This window comes from Urtica dioica, chromosome 6, assembly GCF_054948205.1.
Source record: "Urtica dioica subsp. dioica isolate 48M chromosome 6, U.dioica_male_clone48M_v1_H2, whole genome shotgun sequence".
NCBI classification, from domain to species: Eukaryota; Viridiplantae; Streptophyta; class Magnoliopsida; order Rosales; family Urticaceae; genus Urtica; species Urtica dioica.
In genome coordinates this window covers 4,681,740-4,703,450 of record NC_142761.1, presented here as the reverse complement: position 1 = coordinate 4,703,450, position 21,711 = coordinate 4,681,740, and the positions used below count along the sequence as shown (strand labels likewise).

At 36.7% G+C, this 21,711-nt stretch overlaps 3 protein-coding genes across 3 annotated transcripts; 2 read left to right on the top strand and 1 right to left on the bottom strand.

The window, feature by feature from the left end:
* The first annotated feature begins 3,313 nt into the window (after window positions 1-3,313).
* On the top strand, window positions 3,314-5,903 carry LOC149393048 (uncharacterized). The gene is made up of 5 exons (XM_089617890.1): window positions 3,314-3,492; window positions 3,598-4,213; window positions 4,291-5,436; window positions 5,521-5,753; window positions 5,810-5,903. The coding sequence occupies exons 1-5, from the start codon at window positions 3,314-3,316 to the stop codon at window positions 5,901-5,903; spliced, it is 2,268 nt and encodes a 755-aa protein (XP_089474016.1).
* A 3,487-nt stretch (window positions 5,904-9,390) lies between these two features.
* Window positions 9,391-13,432, top strand: LOC149393047 (uncharacterized). The gene is made up of 5 exons (XM_089617889.1): window positions 9,391-10,371; window positions 12,566-12,862; window positions 12,923-12,986; window positions 13,092-13,133; window positions 13,404-13,432. The coding sequence occupies exons 1-5, from the start codon at window positions 9,391-9,393 to the stop codon at window positions 13,430-13,432; spliced, it is 1,413 nt and encodes a 470-aa protein (XP_089474015.1).
* A 976-nt stretch (window positions 13,433-14,408) lies between these two features.
* On the bottom strand, window positions 14,409-19,852 carry LOC149393046 (amine oxidase [copper-containing] alpha 2, peroxisomal-like). The gene is made up of 5 exons (XM_089617313.1): window positions 19,011-19,852; window positions 17,156-17,540; window positions 15,679-15,792; window positions 15,007-15,557; window positions 14,409-14,799 (listed from the first exon to the last, which is right to left on the bottom strand). The coding sequence occupies exons 1-5, from the start codon at window positions 19,844-19,846 to the stop codon at window positions 14,598-14,600; spliced, it is 2,088 nt and encodes a 695-aa protein (XP_089473439.1). The 5' UTR covers window positions 19,847-19,852; the 3' UTR covers window positions 14,409-14,597.
* Window positions 19,853-21,711: the final 1,859 nt, after the last annotated feature.

Below are 21,711 nucleotides of genomic sequence, written 5' to 3'. Positions count from 1 at the left end.
AATGACAAACAATTTTTGCACGCTAAGGTTTCCACATTAATTTTATACATGTGTAGTCCAGTGGGAGATTGTTAGAAAATTTTAGGGACTACTAATGTTATTAAATAAATGTGTTGAGTCATTATTAATTAACTCAAAATTGATGTGGTCTAATTTTGAATAAAATTTGTGACTTAAGGACATATTTGTCATGAAATTATTATGTGACTACCATAAGTGCTAATCTAATTTGATGAGAGGCCAAATTAGAAATAAGCAATAGTTATTAGTAACCGCCTAACAGTTATTAGGCAATTACTAATAACAGGGTAGGTCCTTTTGCAGAACGTACGATTTTTTCTTGTATCCCCATCAACAAGAATACTCCAGACTCTCAGACAAACTGCAATTGTAAGACCACCACTGTTTTTTATTTTCAATCAATGGATTCAGGTACGCTTCCGCTATTAAGATCTATGGTTTTGTTTCTCTTGAATTGAATTAGCATTATTTTAGGGATTCAAAAATCCTAACAACATTTTGTAATAATACATTGATCAGTATTTTTTTTAATAAATATATTGAGCAGTATTTCAATGTACTAACTTTGTTTTTGGTGAGTGGACAACGAATGCCATGTGTGGGTTAAATATTTTTATTTCTTCCTTCATATTGTAATTTAACATATTAATCTTTGAAATGGTGTTATCGATAAGTTATAACATAAAATTTCGATTGCTACGTGCTTTTGTATTTTCTGCAATGTTATAATTTATTGATCATGTCACTGGTGTAACAGCTTGTTTTTGCCCGGAATAGTTAACTCTTGGCATTGATCCAAAGTTAAATTTTTTAATTTTTCAAACAGGCGTGCAGCGACTATTCATTACTAAAAAGAAAAAAAAAATCATCCTTGTATTTATACTATAGGTTAATCACATCTTGAATAAATATATAATATTTTATCCTTTAATATAAAATGCCCCACAATACAATTTTTTATTTTTGATCGAATATGTTAAACCATATATATTTGCTATACAATTTTAAAAGTTTTAATCTTTGATTGAATCATTAATAAATTGTATCTTGTTGTCACTATAAGCTTTTCGACGAATATTCACATTTTTATTAAATTTCAGAAATATATTTGTAATGCTTAAATTTTATGTTTTTATTCTATTGGTAAAAAATTATTGAACTCTTTTAGAAATACATTTATTAGGTAGCTTTCTTGTAATTTGTGTTGACTGACATATATAAGAAACCGTTATACTTTTATTCAAATGGACGTGTATTATATTTTTGAATTTATTGCAATTATCCGATTCTTTATATTCGTTTAAGTTTTTTAGTCAAAATTTCATTTTTTTAGGGGCAATTAGATTAGTAGTCCAAAAATCCATATTTTTTTTTAAAAATAGCCAAAGTTTCATTTTATTAAGAAAATAGTCTAATATAACGAAATAAATTAATTAACTCGTTATGTTAATTTATTTTACTTCGGAAAATAGTCTACCAAGCCGAAGTAAATTAATTAACCTGAAGAATTAATTTGATTAACTTCGGTTTGGTGCTACTTTTCTAATTAAATAAAACTTGAGCTAAATCCTTAAAAAGAGGTAGAGAATTGGTTAATTAAAACAAATACTTGATTTTTTAATTAAATTAAATTGACCTAATCAATTAATTAATTTACTTCGGCTTGGTAAACTATTTTCTTAATAAAAAGAAATTTTGGTTATTGGACTATTGGGCTAGTGATTTAATTGCCTCTTTATTGTTATTATTATTATTATTATTATTATTATTATTATTATTATTATTATTATTATTATTATTATTTTGTTTCTTAGAGTATTCAAAATAACATATTTACTTTTTAATATCTATCTCAAGATTGAGCCATTTATTTTTTCTTATTTTTTTACATATAAAACTTACAATTTTATTTATCTATTATTAACGTAATCCAAAATATTTTTCGCACCAGATATTAACCGTATAATCTTAATTTCCTTAACTTGAATATTTTTTTATATAGACGACTATAAATATCTCCTCCGCAAGGCTCATAATAACCCGCCTAATTTTAGTACTGTCCATTAGGAAAATAGTCTACTTAAACGTTTGGTATTGCTAAACAGCCAACGTTTAATTAATCATAGGTAAATAGTCATTTTCATGTATTTACAGAAATAAATATGAGATAAATAGACACCTCCATATATTAGGCCAGATCATTATTTATGGTTATTTACATAAGATTTACCAAACATTGGCTATTTAGAAATGTCAAACGTTTAAATTGACTATTTTCCAAATCTTCTGATTTTAATATCTAAAATATCAATCCCAAAACTTTGAAGGCTACAATTAATTTTCTTTCCGTTAACAAAAAAATTAATAAAAAAAGGTATAAATAGCCTAATGATTATCTAAAATGTAATATTCAAATATTTTATATAGTTCATGTTGTTATGTTATTTGTTGGCTTTATTTTTCAGAGCAAGGTGTTTGGAAAGATATCGATCATCATGTTTCTACTTCCGGTAAGACATCCTTCCTTTTGTGTGCAGATCGTTTTTCTGGCAAGTTTTTAGGTTTTGCCAGATTGCATCGCTGGTGACTTTATTGCGTGATTTTCGTGCGAGGATGGATAAGGAAACCCTAGGTACACTTCCAGGTCTGTACAGCTGCTATAAAAGCCTTGCGCTCCCCCCTTAGCAGCTTTGACGCTTTTGATAAAATACTTAGAGCTCCTAGACGTGCAAGACCGACGGATTGGGAGGCTTTGTGTTTTGTTAAGAGTGGGTATTCTCTCAAGCACTATTCCAGAAAGATTGAGTGTCTGTGAGATTTGGGTTCTGTGTACACGTGATTGAAGACTCACGATCGTTTGAAGACTGAAGTCATTTGAGCATAGGCGTTTGCTCGAAGAGTGGAATTGAGGAGGATCTCAAATTCAGGGGGAGTCCCTGGTCTAGGTTTTCACTTGTGGTAATCATTTCTAGGGCGTTGAATTTGTGTTGTAATCATATAAGACCTTGTGTGTACTATTGACTACTATATAGTGAAATCATTTCCACTTGCAGAGTGCCCCCAGACGTAGGTGATATGGCACCGAACTGGGTAACCATACTGTGTGTCATTTTCTTATCGCACTGTTTGTTCTTTTATCCATTATCTGTGTTCAAGCAAGTTATCAGACACATTGTCAACACATTGTGTGCGACATCTTTTTCTTTGTGACTAATCAGAATTTCAGTTGGTATCAGAGCAGACACCTAGATCTTTGGGTGGTTTCCTGGGTATTTCTTTCTGATTACCACATATGGATAGTTCCAGACAAGGAGGCTCGGTCAATCGTTCTCCAGTTGTTGATGGAACCAACTATGGTTACTGGAAAGCCTGTATGAGCGCTTTCATGAAATCTCTTGATAGCATAACTTGGAAGGCTGTAATTCATGGTTGGGAAGCTCCAGTTACTGTTGATGACAAAGAGACTGACTGGTCCCAAACCCGAGAAGGACTGGAGTCCTACAGAGGATGAGGCGGCTCTGGGTAACTCTCGTGCACTCAATGCTATATTTAACGGGGTTGATAAAAAAATTTCAGGCTAATAAACACGTGCACAAGTGCCAAAGAAGCTTGGAAAATAATTTTTGTTGCCTATGAAAGAACCACTAAAGTCCGTGAGCAGAAACTTCAGTACCTCACTACAAACTTTGAAGCACTCACTATGCTTGAAGATGAATCTGTTGCCGACTTCAATGTGCGTATTCGAGATCTTGCCAACGAATCCTATTCTCTCGGCAAGCCTATGACCGATGAAGATCTTGTCAGGAAAACCCTGAGGGCTCTAAGCCCAAGATTCAAAATGAAGATCACTGCAATAGAAGAAGTGCATGACCTCCAAACGCTGAAGTTTGATGAACTCATGGGATCCCTCATGACCTTCGAGCTATCTCTTCCCAAGATGGAGAAGAAGCACAAAGGAATGGCCTTCAAAAGCTCTGTTCATGATCAGAAAGATCAGGTATACTCTGATTCTGAGAATGAAATTGATGATACTATTGCTATGCTGGCCAAAAATTATAGCAGTGTCATGAAGAGATTCAACAAGATGACTGGGAAGAATGTCTCTCAAGATGTCAAAGACAACTTTCAGCAAAGGTTCCAGAAAATGGTAATTCTAACAGAAACGGCAGAAGCGGTGAACGCTCTGGAAATGGCAAAGGAATTCAGTGTCATGAGTGTGAAGGACTTGGGCACATGCAGAAGGACTGTCCAAACTTCCTGAAAAAGTAGAAAAAGGGATACAACGCCACCCTATCTGATGAGGAAGAAGAAGATAGTGACTCTGACCAGATAAGCAATTTTGTTGCCTTTTCAGCCTCTGTTCCTACTTATAATCTTGAACATATTGATGTATCTGCTGAATCCTCAAAGAAATTTGTTACTGATGATGAACTATCTGATGATGCTATGAATGATGCTTACAATGTTTTACATACTAAATGGGTTGAAGAGTCTCAGGTTATTGACAAGCAGAGTGCACTTATTTTATCTCTTATTGAAGACAAGACAAGACTCTTAGAAACCATTGTTGATCTAAAGCGCGAAGTCAGCCGCTTAAATATGGAACTCGACCAGATCATTAAATCCGTCAGAATGATGAACTCTAGCACAGACAGCCTTGATAAAATTCTGACTATTGGAAAACCAGCAAAGAACATGAAGGGGCTTGGCTATACTCATGGTGCTTCCATGTCACAGAACATGAAGTCTGCTGGCCAAATGCCGTGCAAAATGCCTCAGACATGTGGTGATGACAAGTTTCAAAATCGACATCAGAGACATCTGCATGGACCAACCAGGTCTCATGTCAACAGACCTCGTTGGATCTGCCATTATTGTGGACGAATGGGTCATATCCAGCCTTTCTGCTATCGCCTTTATGGAAGGAATCTTCGTCAGAATCAATCCTCCCACATGCATGCTCTATATCATCGTCAACCCTCTTCCCGGTTGGAATGGAGAGTGAAAGATGCATCCTATCGTGCCAATATTGCTTACACATCTCTGAGTGCCTCCACCGGTAACGATAAGTATTTTGATAGTGGCTGCTCTCGTCACATGACGAGTGTTCATGCTTTCCTGACCAACGCAAAACCCTACTCTAATTGCCATGTTACCTTCGGCGATGGAGTGAAAGACGAGGTTATTGGTAAATGTCAGCTCAACTATCCTAGTTTGTCTTGTTTAACTGAAGCTTTACTAGTGGAAGGTCTTACTGCTAACCTTATCAGTATCAGTCAACTCTGTGACTTGAACTTACGTGTCAATTTTACTCGTGATAAGTGTGTTGTGATAAACGAGAAACAAGATGAGCTTATGAAAGGAATCAGATCTCGAGACAACTGCTACATGTGGTCTCCTGTCTCAAACACTCAGGTCACAAATTGCCTTTTGTCCAAGGAAGACGAAACCATGCTATGGCATTAAAAGCTAGGTCATTTGAATCTCATGAGCATGCAGAAAATTGTATCTGAGAAGGTCATAGTCGGTGTACCTGATCTAAAGATTACTGAAGGAATGATCTGTGGAGAATGTCAAATTGGAAAACAAGTCAAGAAGTCACATAAGATGGTGCAACATCTTACCACCTCGGGGGCTCTGGAACTTCTTCACATGGATCTGATGGGGCCAATGCAGGTTGATAGTATTGGAGGGAAGATATACGTGTTTGTGTGTGTGGATGACTTCTCCAGGTATACTTAGGTTGATTTTATCCGTGAGAAATCTGACACTTTTGCTGTTTTTGAAGCTTTATGCAAGAAAGTTTAGAGAGAAAAAGGGTGAAAGGATTGACAAAGTGGTCAGAATCCGGAGTGATCATGGGAGGGAATTTGAGAATATAAGCTTTACTAACTTATGTATTGCAGAAGGACTAGCCCATGAATTCTCTGCCCCATCACACCACAACAAAATGGGATTGTGGAAAGAAAAAAATCGAACCCTTCAGGAAATGGCTAGAGTGATGATGCTGGCCAAAGACATTCTTCTTCACTTCTGGGCTGAAGCTCTCAACACGGCTTGTCATATTCATAATAGAGTTACTATTCGCCCTGGTACTAATATCACACACTATGAAATATGGAGGGGGGAGGGGGGGGAGCCAAATGTTAAGTACTTCCATGTCTTTGGCTCTGTATGTTATATTCTTGTTGACAGGGATCCCCGACGCAAGTTTGATCCCAAAAGCGATGAAGGTATCTTTCTTGGGTACTCTAGAAACATTCGGGCTTATCGTGTCATTAATAAACGCACTAAGTCTATGATGGAATCCATAAATATAGTGATTAATGATGATTATGATGATTCCAAAAGTGCTAATGATGAAGATGAAGTGTTTTCTAGTAACACAGATTTCAGGACAGATGCTGATAACATTGTGGACGACATTCCCTCGGGAAGCACTAATGTCAGGATAGATGTTGGTGACGAAGTGGATGACATTGTTCTTGATAAAGAGCCTTCTCCCTTGCCAAAACAAAGAATTCCTTCTAGAAGAATCCAGAAAAATCAGCCTGCTCATGAGGTGATTGGTGACATTGGTGAAGGTTTGCGCACTCGCCCAAAAGCACCTGTAAATTATCGGGAGATGATTGGTAATCTCTGCTTTGTTTCTAAGATTGAACCTTAGAATGTGAATGAGGCTATTGATGATGAATACTGGATTAGCGCTATGCAAGAGGAACTTGTTCGGTTTGAAATAAATGAAGTATGAGAGTTAGTTCCTAGACCTGACAATGTTAATGTTATTGGAACTAAGTGGATTTTTAAGAATACATCTGATGAGTATGGCAATATAACTCGAAAAAAACTAGACTTGTGGCACAGGGTTATACACAGGTGGAAGGTGTGGACTTTGATGAAACCTTTGCCCCTGTTGCTCGACTTGAAGCCATCAGACTCTTGCTTGGCATCTCTTGTCATCTCCCTTTCAAACTGTTCCAGATGGATGTTAAGAGTGTCTTCCTCAATGGGTACTTGAATGAGGAAGTATATGTTGCCCATCCTAAAGGCTTTGTAGATCCCAACTCGCCCCAACATGTCCACAAGCTCAGAAAGGCTCTCTACGGTCTTAAGCAGACACCCCGGGCATGGTATGAAAGACTAACTCAGTTTCTTGTGCAGAATGGCTATATACGGAGTGGAGTTGATAAAAGCTTGTTCATAAAGAATGAGGATGACAACCTCATGATTGCTCAAATCTATGTTGACGACATCGTTTTTGGAGGAATGTCGAAAAAGATGGTGGACCTTTTTGTTCAACAAATGCAGTCTGAGTTCGAAATGAGCATGATTGGTGAACTTAGTTTTTTCTTGGGTTTTCAGATTAGGCAGATGAATGATGGCATTTTTCTCTCCCAAAGTAAATATGCTAAAAACATTGTGAAAAAGTTTGGCTTGGAAAAGTCTTCTCACAAGCGGACTCCCGCCGCTACTCATGTTAAACTCACTAAGGATGAGCTTGGTGAATCTGTTGATCAAAGCCTCTACATGAGTATCATTGGTAGTCTTCTATACCTGACTGCCAGCTGACCAGACATAGCCTACTCAGTTGGTGTGTGTGCACGTTATCAGGCTAACCCCAAAGCAAGAAATCTGACTCAAGCCAAGCGAATTGTGAGGTACATCTCGGGAACTATTGAATTTGGTCTTTTATATACTTATGATACATCCTCTACGCTTGTGGGATACTGTGATGCTGACTGGGCAGGTAGCACGGTTGATAGAAGAAGCACTTCTGGTGGATGTTTCTACTTAAGAAACAATCTTATCTCATGGTTTAGCAAGAAGCAAAACTGCATCTCCTTGTCCACAGCTGAGTCTGAACACATTGCGGCTGGAAGTAGTTGCACTCAGCTTCTCTGGATGAAACAGATGCTTGCTGAATATGGTGTCGGACAAGATGTCATGACATTATTCTCCAACATTATCAGTGCCATCAACATCTCAAATAATCTAGTTCAACATAGTAATACTAAGCACATTGAAATCAGACATCATTTCATTCGGGATCTTGTGGAAGATAAAAAAATCAAACTCGAATATATTCACACTGAAAAACAGCTCGCAGACATTTTTACAAAGGCCATGGATGCTGACAGGTTTGAAAGTCTCAGATCCTCCTTAGGATTGTGTGTGATTGAACAATAGCAATTACTGAGATACGGAGAGAGGTTTGGTTGTTTCTTCCCTCTCCTAAAAGCTAAAATGTCTCTGATTTTCGCTCTTGTGTTTTTCATAAAAGTATGCTAATGGGCCCATTTTTCTGGTTGGCCTATTCGACTGATTTGCCGGGCTAAAATGCCACCTATTCTAAGTTTGGACTTGAGATGGACCAAGGCCCAGCTGTTCAAACATGCAGACAGTTTGATTTTCGAGAAAGACTGGGAAGTTACCTCTTGTTCAAATTTCACTATTGCTATTTTTCTCGTTTCTTCGCCCTACTTTCACAAAATTTCCCTGCTTTATGTAACTACCTTTCTTGACGGTTATTGTTGTGGTAGTTATCTTGGGATTTTCTTCACAATGATGGGAACAAGGAGCAGAATTAGCACCACTGACTCGTCCAAAAAAGAGAAGACGAAGATGAGGACGAAGGATGACAAGACGAAATGGCTTGGGCTGGAGAGTAACAAGCATGGGGTCGGGGTTCGTGGAATGTGACCCAGTAACCGCGTCGATGGTAAGGCCTGAGGTGCCATTGGTGGGTCATCTGTTCCGCCTGAAAACCCGTCCTTCACCGCCTTCAGGAAAGCTATGATCAAGAAATCATCCCTCACCATCACTGACATCACTGTAGAAGTTAGCTCGAGCAGTTCCTCTGGATAAAGAGTCGATGATCGTACTTTTGTTTCTGAAGAAGCTCTCGTAGATGTGTCTCCTCTCAAAAGCCCTCATGTTTTGGTTCAAGGTATTTCTACTCCTCTCACTCATCCTGCTTTTGTAGAGGAAAATTTAAAGGATTGTGAGAACCTTGAATCTATCCTTGTGGATCATGAACCCCCTCATGATGATGCGATTGGAGGAATTTTGGGGTTAAGGATAGATGTTGTGAAGGATGTCCCGACATCCTCTGTTCAGATGCATGATGATAAGACTGATAAAAGACAAGAAGCTGGAAAGGATGTTCTTGCCTCTTTAAAGGAAAAGGTCCAGTATGATGATGACGTGTGTATTTCCACTCTTCTGTCTAAGAAAAGAAAGAAGAAGAGAAAGATAATGGAAGAAAGTATGCCTGTTGTTCCGGTCCCGGAGAAGAAGAAGAAGAAGAAGAAGAAGAAGAATAAGAAGAAGAAGAAGAAGAAGAAGAAGAAGAAGAAGAAATTGGTAAAGATGGGTTTAAACAATAAGAAGTTGAAGGCAAAACCTATTGAGAAGGATGTTCCTGATATTCTGAGAGATATGGAGGACGAAGAGGAAGAACCTGCTCATCCTGAGAACTTGTCCCTTGGTTCCAAGAAATCCGTTGGGGGTCAAAAACTTCCAAAAGATGTTCCTTCTGCTCCTCTGGATAATGTCTCTTTTCATGAGGAAGATCGTGTCAGAAAATGGAGGTACGTGTATCACAGAATTGTGTTTCCAGAAAAGGAGCTGTCTAAGGAAGCCTTGAAAATTGACGTCATCATGGAACTTCTGCACGATGCCCAACTCATCAAAACTGTCTGTGGGATCGGCCCTTATTTCCCCAGACTGGTGAAAGAGTTCATTGTGAATCTATCTTCTGCTATCGACCAGCCACATCACCCTGAGTTTGGCAAAAACTTCGTTCGTGGTTGCTTCTTTGATGTCTCCTCCTCTGCGATCAATGATTACCTGGGACGAGGAAGAATTATCAATGCCGATCGGCTTCCCTCCCTGGATGTTATTGCCAAAGAGCTCACCAACAATGAGAAGAAGACGTGGCCCACTAAAGGTTCTCTACCCTCTTTAGATCTCTCTGCAAAATATTCTGTTTTGTACATAATTGGAGTTGCTAACTGGGCTCCCTCCTCTCATAGCTCAAGCATCAAGTCAGACCTGTCATGCCTCATTTATCAGATAGGTACTCGTGCTTCTTTTGACTTTGGAGAATTTGTGTTCAGTCACCTGATCAAGCACGCTAAATCCTACGTTGTGATTCTCCCTATTGGCTTTCCATCTATTTTCTCTAGTATGATGATGACTCAAAAGAGAGACTTACTAAGGGTTGATGATATTGCTGGAAAACCCCCAAGTGAACTTTCTTTCAGTCACAAGTTATTTGAGGGAAAACATGCCAGAGATCAAGTCATGCCTTCTGTTGCGACATCTGTCGCCCCTGGTCGTACCATCAAGGTGTTGTCAATGGTGCCTACAAGAAGAGTTGTAGTATTTACTTTTGTACATTTGATGTAATAAAGTCTCACGAAGACTCTTGCTTGTAATTGCTTATTTATTAATAAAAGTTGAAACGTTCATTCATCCTTCCTTGTCTGAAGCTTTATGATAAAACCTTAGTCTTTAGTCCATAAACAAACCTAACAACATATAAAGAGACAAATGTAGATTTTCATGAACAAACTCTTCATGGTTTGCTTAAAACAATATATTCGCAATCTAAGGATCAAAGGACTATTGATATCGGTACGATTGTTAGAAGAATCTATGATGTCTGATTATGGGACGTTGAGAGTTGGAGACTCTATAGTTCTTCTAGGGATCTTCCGAATGTACTGAATTGACCAATGCACTTCTAGAGACAAGATAAGAACAAACCATTTAACCTCTTATGTCTCGAAGTCACTATGTATGAATTGCATCATGCTCACCTCAATCCTGAAATGAGACATGTCATTTCATAGCTTACTTATTCTCATTTGAGAAAATCAGAGTTCGGATTCACTATGTGATTCTTAACAGGACCTATTGGTGAAGTACTAAGTTATGAAGATGTCATGAGTAATTTTGTGAAGATCTCATAGATATGGAATTCATGTACAAGGTTGCTGAAATGCAATGTATATCACCTCATGCTTTGTTCCTTGGAATGTGAATAAATGAACTGGCCAGTGTCCAAATTGAGTCATGACTCTTTTTGGATGAAACAATGTGACTTATTAGCTCATCGTCAATACATTGTTTCTAACTTATTCACAAGCGACAAAAGGAGTTGAGGAAATAACAGCTAGAAGGGTAAAATGGTAATTTTGTAAATCCCGACTAGGTGATGATATTCATGAAGGGTAAACATAGATAATATTAAGTGGATTCACTCATTCACGATTTAGTTGAATTCTTGAGTAGAAAATAAATTCATTTGAACCGAGAGATTCTCGGTGTCAACTCTTTAGTGGAGTCAGTTGACATTAAGCTAAACTTGGAAAAGGTTTGTGAACTTTTGAGTCCAAGTAATTTAGCTCAAGCTTTGTTTATTTGGATCCATGAGGTCACTGTCACAAATCATATCGAGTATGAATAGTTAAACTAGAAGCTAAGTCAAAACAAGAACGAGACAAGTTTTACGAAAATTGTCAACAGAGTAATTTTGTCTTTTTGGACATAGGATGAAATGAATGTCAATAAATTTTTTGACATTGTCATATGATGACATATTATCACTCGGCCATAACAAGATTATTGGGCGTTGTGGATTAATTTCATTTCATAGAATTTTACTTGAAAATTCTTAATGGGTCTTTCTTATGTTGTCATGAACAAATGAAGAAACATCTAGAAGCTCCTTCTAGATGCTCTTGGCCGCCCAACACCCAAAGAAAAAACAGAGATTATTTTGTGCATTAATGTATGAAGATACTTGCCAAAAGAAAAAGAGGCAACAAATTTCCTCCATAAGGAAAGACGGAATTCGGCCAACAAGCTAGAGAGAAGCAAAAGAGAAAACAAATCCAAGCCTTCTAGAAGCTCTCTTGGCCGCCCAAATGAGAAAGGAAATAAGGAATATTTGCTCATGAATATGTGATATTCTATAGAAGAGGAAACTACCTTTATGAAGGTAAAACATCTCCTATAAATAGAGCTTTCATTCCTCTCATTTTATTCATTCCAAAGTTTTAGAGATTGAGAGCTTCTTTCTCTAGACTTGGCCGCCTATCTCCTCTCTCTCTCTCTCTCTAAGTTTTCTTTCGTTTTTGTTTTGGCACCTAGGTCCACATTTGACCTAGTCTTTTAGCTCTTCACTTTGAGACTTATTCTTGAGTCGTCGTGTTTAAAAGTGCCCACACACTAATTCCTTTCTTTCTCGAGTGATTCTTGTGATAGAAACTTTCGTGGTGGCCCGAGTTCCCGAGAAAAGAAGAGAGACGTGTTGCGAGGGGAGACGAACGTTTCAACATTCCTAAGACTTCTCAACGTTCAAGCTTCTCAAAGGTTAGTAAACATATAACGCTCATTTATAGTTTTAATTTATATGTACTTGCTCTTTGTCTAGGTTAGTAAAAACGTCTTACTTGTTTTAAAGAAAATTTTTAAATTCCGCCGCTTACTAGAAGCGTTAAATCTTTTCTTAACCCTAGATCAATTCCAACACAAGGTTGCTCCCCTTTCTGAAGATGCTAAGAGTGATATTCTCAAAGGGCTTTATGAAGAAGTTGCTGCCCTCAAGGAGATCATCGATACCTCTTTTCGAAGGAAGACTGCCTGTGAAAGGCTTATCAAGGTAATGACTCCTTCCTTTGCACTGATGGTGCTTCCTCTTCTCAGCCGAGCCACGTTGAAAGTCCTGCTGACAATGATGATGATGAAGACAACGAGGATGATGTCGTCAGTGACTCTGAGGGCTCTGAAGGTCAAGACAATAATGACTCTACCGGGAATCCCACTATCTAATGTGTGTTTTAGTTTGGTCTGTATTTCTCCGTGGTCTTTATCCTCTGACTTTTTCTTTCAGACTTTTTTCCGGTCAGGTTATCTCTACGGTATAAACTACTTGTTTCAGACTTGGTTTTGGTTTGGTATGTTTGTTAAAAGACCTCTTTCTATCTCTTGATATATGGTTTCAAAGACTTTTGTTGGTTTGTTATCTTTGTCTGCTGCCTTGATTCTCACCCCTTCTTCAGGCTATGTTTTCCTCCCTCTGTCTTGGTCGATCCTTGCTTTTGGTATGTTTTTGAGGCAATCAGGGGGAGATGCGTCATGAGGTCATTTATTTTGACTCTATTCTCTGGTCATGACGCTTGAGTGAGAACTGTTCCTGGAAGTGCTTGCCTAAAAAATAGCCAAAGGGGGAGATTGTTGTTACGTCATTTGTTGACTTTATTTTTTAGAGCAAGGTGTTTGGAAAGATGTCGGTCATCATGTTTCTACTTCCGGTAAGACATCATTCCTTCTGTGTGCATATCATTTTTTTGGCAAGTTTCATGTTTTGTCAGATTGCCTCGCTAGTGACTTTATTGCGTGATTTTCGTGCGAGGATGGCTAAGGAAACCCTATATACACTTCTAGGTCTGTACAACCGCTATAAAAGCCCTGCGCTCCCCCCTTAGCAGTTTTGACGCTTTTGATAAAATACTTAGAGCTCCTAGACGTGCAAGACCGGCGGATTGGGAGGCTTTGTGTTTTGTTAAGAGCGATGTATTCTCTCAAGCACTATTCCAGAAAGATTGAGTGTCTGTGAGATTTGGGTTCTGTATACACGTGATTGGAGACTCACGATCGTTTGAAGACTGAAGTCATCCGAGCATAGGCGTTTGCTCGAAGAGTGGAATTGAGGAGGATCTCAAATTCAGGGGGAGTCCCTGGTCTAGGTATTCACTTGTGGTAATAGTTTCTAGGGCGTTGATTTTGTGTTGTAATCATATAAGACCTTGTGTGTACTATTGACTACTATATAGTGAAATCTTTTCCACTGGCAGAGTGCCCCCAGACGTAGGTGATATTGCACCGAACTGGGTAACCATACTCTGTGTCATTTTCTTATCGCACTGTTTGTTGTTTTATCAATTATCTGTGTTCAAGCAAGTTGTCTGACACATTGTCAACACATTGTGTGCGACATCTTGTCTTTGTGACTAATCAAAATTTCAGTTCAATTCATACATAAGTCTCTGCATTTTGTCTTAGTTTGAACTATTTTCTTAATTATATTATTTGATACTTGAGTTAAAATTTTAACATAACTGATCTAACTTAGCTACATGTCTAAATTCTTTATTAACAAATTTGTGATAGAGCCAAAAAAAAAAAAAAAAAGGAATGGGAACCTCAATAATTGCATCCTAGCTCAAGTTAATACGATCTTATCCTCTGGACAATTACTAGTACATATAAAACGCTTGAAATAGAAATCACAATTATTATTTCAAAATAGGAAACGTGCGTGCACACTAGCAAATAAACAAACAAACGAAGATAAATTAAGAGCTGCTTAATTATAAACGAGGTAAACATGATGCAGATTACTACAATAATTTAACACACATAAAGTCCTGGATTTCTCAAATCAATCAAACAAACAAACAAAAACAAAAAGTCTTAGAGTCCTCAGCGAGCGAGAACTTTATTTTAATCGATATACTTAGGACATCTCAGCTGCAAACAAATTATATATTACAGATAGGACTTAATTAATTAGTGGTGCACTTGGGCAGAGAAACGCGCTTAGGAGTTTTCACTTTCCGAACTGGATTGCTGTCGAAGAAATTAGTCGGTCGGAGCTCGAATCCACCGTGAAGTGTCGGCATTATCGGATATTCCTCCTGGCTAGGCACATGGTGAAACCCTATGGTGTACCACAGCACTATGTCCTTGTTCTTAATATCCCTATCCCTGCGTAATAAACAATTATTTAATATTATATAAAAAAATGGTGTTTATGACAAATAATTTGAATAGGATAGCGTGTAATTATTTTGAAACATTAATTATCAATATACACACCCGTCTTATTTTTGTATCTTCTAATTAAATTAATTTATTTGGAAGGACACAAAACTAGAAAAAGAAAAAAAAAATCTGAACTTAATAATCGTTTACCTATCGGTCCAAATTTGCAAGTTATCGTCCGCCTCGCTTTGATCGACGAAACTACCCCCGGCCCATTTCTCGGACTTATTGTAAGGTGTGACCCAAATGTCATAGTTTGTGAAAGCGGCCCGTTTCTGAGGGAAGTCGTCGGCGGTCAGGAGCGGGACCGCGGTGGGCCCGGGAATCAATCGGTACCCGAAATTGTTCCCAACCCTAGTCTTCTTGTTAGGGTTTATGATTGCGAGCTCGGAGGGATGCGGGCCCAGCTTCTGCCTCGCGTCCAGCTCGGTCTTGGCAGTCTCGGTCTCGATGGTCCAATAGCTCTTCCTCGGAGTCACTGAGCCATGCACGGGCTTTTGTTGCCGTTTCGTCACCAAAGTGGTCTTCATGAAGGAATTTGCCTCGCCATCCACGTCGAGGTCGAGATAGTAGTTCAGATAGTGGTCGTGGTGTATTCCGACCGAGTTTTCGGATAGTAATGTTCCATAAAGATCCTCGTTCACTTGGTCATTGTGAGTCTGTGTGACTGCTTTGATTTCAAGCACTCCCGTTAGCCCTACCTATTTGAATTATAAAAAGTTTTTTGAAATCATTGTTAAATTTCTGTACAATTTATGACTGATTAGTGTCTGATTTATTTTATTTTGATTTGAATTGAAATTGTAATAATGGAAACCAAACCCCGAATTTGATAGAACCAGCAGGCTTGAATTCCCAGTCAAGAATGTAATCGTAGTTTCCGACAGTTGATATCATTCTCACAACAAGGCTCACATCATGTCTGGACTCGCTTATCTGCAAAATTATTATTTAAACGTGTTAAACATTAACGTTTCATTCATTGTATAATTATTTCTGTAATAATTTATGGGTCAAAGTCAATATTCTAGGCCCCAGTAAATTATCCTTTAATAAATTGTCGGTCTCTGCTTTTTAAATTATATTACAATTTCGATCTCTTTTTACCAAGCCATACATTTTTTTTTTTGTTGATGATATTATTTATTTGTAATAAAAAATAATCCTCACCTGTGATAATTAAACAGGAAGTATAGATGGTAAATTTTCAGTTCAAGAAGATAGTAAAAGATGAAAGGAAAGTATTTTTACCCCAATCATTGATTTCGAAAAAGAATGAGAAAATCAAAGTCTGTAAGTAAGAGCATTGAATGATAACATTATTTTATTTTGGCGTGATATCAAATATGGAATAATTTTGACACCAATTTTTTTTTTTAATTACTACACTTGAAAGAAAATATTTTATAAAAATACTTTTGGATTAAGTTCCTTAATTTCGTTCCTTACTAGTTAAATATGTTTAATTATATATATATATATATATATATATATATATATATAAACTATTGTACCTATATTTTATTTATTCACTATGTGTAACATTTATTATAAATTAATTATAATTTATTTAAAAATGAAAATATATCATTAATAAAAGTGAAAATTAATAAAACTCGGTATGTATAAATAATACAACACTTTTTAGAAAAAAAATTATTGTTATTTTATTTTTATTACCAACTTAAAATTTTAATAATTAAATATTTAAGATCAACAATTAAAATAAAAAGTAAAAAATAATTACTATAAATAAAAATAAGAATACTAAATTATTTAAGTCATATCGAAGAAAAATAATTTGAATTTTAAATAAATTTCCAAACAATTAAAAACAAATAAATTAAACTTTTACTAGAGATATATTTTTAATCATAGATTACAAATTAATTAAATTAAAATGAGTTTTATCATAGGAGAACTCCAACTCTATTCATCGAGTTTTAGGGTTCTCCATTAGAGATGTCTAAAGTCGTCTCCGTCCCTGTTTGGCAGTGATAAAAAACATACCGAACTTTATTTCGAACACCTTATATATAAATGATAATTAAGAAACAATGTCATAAGGTATGAGACATATGACACTAATTTGTTTAAAATTCTTCTAATCGGGAGTAATAAAATTTAAGCTAGAATATTCTTAATTTTAATAATTACCAACTTAACTATTAAATTAATTTATTAGAATATTAAATAATTTATGCTAGAATATTATTCATCATTTCATTTTAAGTTCAGTAAAAGTAAATTCATCCGGTTATTAAAATTAAAATTATTATTTGTGCGACGACACACATACCTCTTCCCCTGGAATGACGGTTTCAGTATGGCGCCACAAGATATCTCCGGTGTGTCTTTCAAAAATACAAATGGCTTTGGGTATCTTAACGGGATTTCCATCCGATCCGGAAAAGAAAACGTCGATGAACTCAGCATTGGAAGGGCAATCGGCGTGTGGCTCAAGAGGCACGGCAGATTGGCCGAACCCAAACTCACCGCAATCAAAGAAGGTCTTGTAGTAGACATCTTCGGTGGGGTCCATGTAGGGCACAAAGAGCTCCGACACAAACGCCCTATACAATACCTTCCGGTACTTGTGTTTCTCAAGGTCGTAAATCGATGCCTGCGATATGACTACACCGACTCGAGAATCGAATGCTAAGTGAAATTTCCAATTCGCCCAACTGAAAGATCGATAGACATAGTAATTGAAAGTAAAATTAGCAATTAATTTTATAATGATGCATGGACCACATTTTTTTTCTCCTTAATTTATTAATTATAGGGGAAAAATAGTAAATACAATTTATTCAAAGTTGTGAAAATTCAAGCGAAAATTTCACTTAACAAGAAAAGATATAAAATCAAATAAATAAATTACTTCTATTATGCAATTTTCAAAATAAAATTTTCGGTAAAACAGATTATCTAGGTTAATATTTAACACAGTGTGACGTGGCTGTTTACTCCTTCTCTATTGGTTCTTCCTCTTCTTTCTTTGTGTGCCTGGCATACTTTTACTGTTTCATATACCTTCACTCTATAATCTAGTAACAAATAATTTTGATTAAATTTTTTCAAAAACATTCAATAAATGTTAATCTAAGCTCCGCAAAAATAGTTTCCGTTAAAAATGAACTCTTTAAGCAAAATCTTCATTCAAAGGTTCACCAAGATTAGCCATTTCTTCACCGATTTAATTGAGAGATTCATTTAATGGGCGAACGAGTTTCAATGTCCGTATATATCATCTTTTGACTGTTTTTTAAAAGTGAGTTGGAATGAGATTATCCACATATTTTCGCATTCAGTGCAGAAGATGATTTTTTTTTCTGCTTTGGTTGGATAAGCTTATATACCCACAAAACAAAATGAGGACCCTAAGCTCTTAACTAAATTTGCACAGATGTCCAATGTCTCTCTTTCCAAATGATGCAAAATTATTTAAAAATTTTAATTTATATTTTTATTTTATTTTATAGTTTATTCAGAAGCAATTACCGCTTAATACATACATATATATGCATACATATTTACATATATACATATACATATATATATATACACACATTTTATCGCACTGGACTATATACAAAGTATAAGTCTTATCCTGAAATGATATCCAAAAAGATCTATTTTTGCACTATATGTAACCTCGCCACGTATCCTAAAGTAGTGAGAGTGCTAAGTATCATGTTCCAATAGATTCTAGTACATATAGTACTTCTGACGTTGAATCAAAATAAAATACCAAAACATGTGAAGGAATAGAAAATCCTCTTTTTTTTAAAAGTAACTTAAAAATAAGTCCACATCAAAATTATTTATTACGTACTGCTGGAGAGAGTATTAAGTCGATCGGTTTCAAAAAAGTAAAAAGAGATAATTAGTAGGTCCAGTGCCCCAATATATATCAAAAAGAAAACACTGTTACAGATACTAGCACTGAGTAATTATTTTGAAGTGAATATATATATATATATATTTATATATATATATATGGTTTGAACGTATGAATATCCAATGATTGATAACGCTTTGTGCTAGTAACGAAACAGTACTAGCTCTTGTGAGTTACGTAACTTAATGATATATGTCACTTCATTCCTGTTAAATTTTCATTATTTTAGTCGAAGTTCGATACTAAAATTTACCTGATAACACTGCCGTCCATCTTGAACCCCGATCCATTCGGCGACACAACGAGCACGCCGTTATTGAGCCGAGGCCCGAAAGGAGGCCTCAAGTTTGACTCAACAAATTCGGTCCCCTCGGCTTTGGGCATCGGAATCCTCTCCCTATCGTGGTACTCGATAACCCGCATCTCGTCTAGGTCAACCACCAATAGTATTCCCTCCAAAGGCCTCACGTAGAGATTCGCCGTGCCGTTTGTGTAAAAGCACTGAATCTTCACAGCCCTCTTTGGGAAGGCCTCTCCGTACCACCCGACCGTGAAGGTTGAGCAGAAAACCTGGTCAATCTCGAGCCCTCTCTTCTGGGCCGACTTTTTGAGAGGCCCGTATTTGTTCGACAACGCGTTGGCCTCGTTTTGTTCCTCCACGGAGAGCATAGGGAAGCCCTTTCCCGTGTAGTCTCGCTTCGACACGATGGACTTTTTCGAGAGGTCGACTATGATTTCTAGGGTTTTCTTGTTGAACCGGGCATGGACTAGGGCACGCCTCGGCGGGGGTCTCGAAGGCTTTTTTGACCTTTCCCATTCCAGCACTGTCCTCTTCTCTGGCTCGTCTAGTCCAACGTATTGGAAAGTTAGGTTGTGGCGGTAATGGTGTTTGGGGAACAAATAGTATGACTTTTCAACTAGGGTTTTGACTGTGGCGATCTCGGATGGGCTTAGATGGTCTAGTGGATGGTAGAGACTTTTGGAAGAAACTGGTGCGAATGAGAATGTGATGATTATAAAGAAGATAAGGAGATTAGATAGGTTGGGTTTCAATAGTGAAGCCATGAGCTTTGTTGTAATAATATTCATGTTCACTATGATACTCACTATGATCTCAATTCAACCCTTTTTAAAGGGAAAGCTCACTGAAGAAAGCGGGTTAGGTTTGCATATCTTAGTTTAGTGGTAAATAAGAAATATCACTCTAGTACGGAAAACAAGTACCACACATTTGCAAGTTCTTTCGATACGTTGTTATTACCATTAATATTATAATAGTATTTACGCCAATTAACTACAGGACGTACGTGTATATGTTTCTATGTCCATGCATACATGGTCCATGGATATAGCGTTAAAAAAGATACTCACTTTCTGCAACATCACCACAACCACAAGTACGGGGGTCATAAAATCCAATGGAGATAGTGTTGTATAAGTTATGTCTCTTTTATCATAGAAAATCCCATGTACTAAAATTTGCAATCTAATTAACGTTTTAACTATATTTAAAATCTAGCCACACATTTAATTACGTGATCAAGTTTTAAATTAGTTAAATAGCTACAGCGTCCATTATTATAGCACGTAATTTTGGAATCACGAATTGCACGTTTACGTATAGAGCTTTAATTAAGTAATTAACAATCCCAATACATCAGTTATTTTTTGCCGTCATTTCTTTATAAACACGGCATAAATAATTACTAAGTACATAGAAACGCCATTTGTGGCATAAATGAGTACAAATTAACAAGTATAAACACCATTTGTGGCATAAATGAGCAAATGATATAAAACTCTGTAAAATTATATCATCGGTGTCCGTGGACCATTGGGAGTAAGAAAAATAACATCATATATGAGCACATGATAAGTAGATTAGAGGCCGTAATGGAGTGTTGGCACGTGAGTCGTTCAGAGGTCCTCAAAGCACACACCCGTCAGGCTCAAGAGAGTTTCAACTATTGTTGGTGACTGACGCAAACCATTGTTATCTCAGGAGGACCTTAGGTAGGAAAGTGATGAGAAAAGTGGCTATTGGCCTCCTTAGAGAGCAAAAAGCCACAGTAAATTGGAGTTAAATCTGAACAGCCACGACCTTCCCTCCCTATTGTGGTTTTGATGCTATAGTAATTTTACTTCCTATTAGAAGTGTGAGTCTAACTCACGTTCAAGGATACCTCAAGAATAGAGAGAAGTCACATAAACTTATACGGAGCACATTGTTTAAATATCCAATTGATGCGAGACATTCTAATACATCTTCTCACGTTCAAGATGGACAATTGGAGCGTGAAGTTCATGAGAATGAATATCCACGGATGGTCTCACAATTGAAATTGGACCCTGCTCTGATACCATATTAGAAATGTGAACCTAAATTACACTAAAAAACTAGCTCACGAGACCAGAGAAATGTCACACACTTATAAGAAGAACATCGCTCAAATACTCAATCGATGCGGGACATAGTAATACTTGCCATCTCAACCTGGAACAAACAATCATTAAAACACATCCATTTTCTAAAAAACAATAAATAAAAAATATTTGCTCCAACTTGCCAATCTTTAATGTATATCAATATATCATCAACACCTCTCACTATTTGTGGTTTTATGTTATTGTTATATTCTATTCTATCTATTTACATTGCTGCAAAAATGAAATCCCAACACATCCATTTCATAATCTTATTTCGCACACATCTCTCTGTGTTAATTGGTTCTCACTTCTTTTCACTCGCCAAAAACTTTATATATGTGGCTTCCAAAATTGGTTGATTAATTGATCTATTTATAAGATGGAGTCTTGGATAATTTGAAAAAAAATTCATACTGCGGAGGTTCTCTGAGAACTACAATGTCATGACCTGGTTCATTCGAACCGGTGCTTCTCTCTCCCTCAACGAGACTTTCGAAAGTTCATCAACTACTCTTTTAGAAGAACCT

Excerpts from the sequence above, each read along its gene's own strand:
- LOC149393048 (XM_089617890.1), top strand. The coding sequence starts at position 3,314 with ATGGATAGTTCCAGACAAGGAGGCTCGGTCAATCGTTCTCCAGTTGTT. Across the intron at positions 3,493-3,597 it reads GATGACAAAGAGACTGACTG|GCTAATAAACACGTGCACAA; the intron begins GTCCCAAACCCG and ends AAAAAATTTCAG. Across the intron at positions 5,754-5,809 it reads TGTGTGGATGACTTCTCCAG|CTTTATGCAAGAAAGTTTAG; the intron begins GTATACTTAGGT and ends CTGTTTTTGAAG.
- LOC149393047 (XM_089617889.1), top strand. The coding sequence starts at position 9,391 with ATGGGTTTAAACAATAAGAAGTTGAAGGCAAAACCTATTGAGAAGGAT. Across the intron at positions 10,372-12,565 it reads CCCCTGGTCGTACCATCAAG|GTTGCTCCCCTTTCTGAAGA; the intron begins GTGTTGTCAATG and ends TTCCAACACAAG. Across the intron at positions 12,863-12,922 it reads CGGGAATCCCACTATCTAAT|ACTTTTTTCCGGTCAGGTTA; the intron begins GTGTGTTTTAGT and ends TTTTTCTTTCAG.
- LOC149393046 (XM_089617313.1), bottom strand. The coding sequence starts at position 19,846 with ATGAATATTATTACAACAAAGCTCATGGCTTCACTATTGAAACCCAAC. Across the intron at positions 17,541-19,010 it reads ATGGACGGCAGTGTTATCAG|TTGGGCGAATTGGAAATTTC; the intron begins GTAAATTTTAGT and ends TCGATCTTTCAG. Across the intron at positions 14,800-15,006 it reads TTGCAAATTTGGACCGATAG|GGATAGGGATATTAAGAACA; the intron begins GTAAACGATTAT and ends TTTATTACGCAG.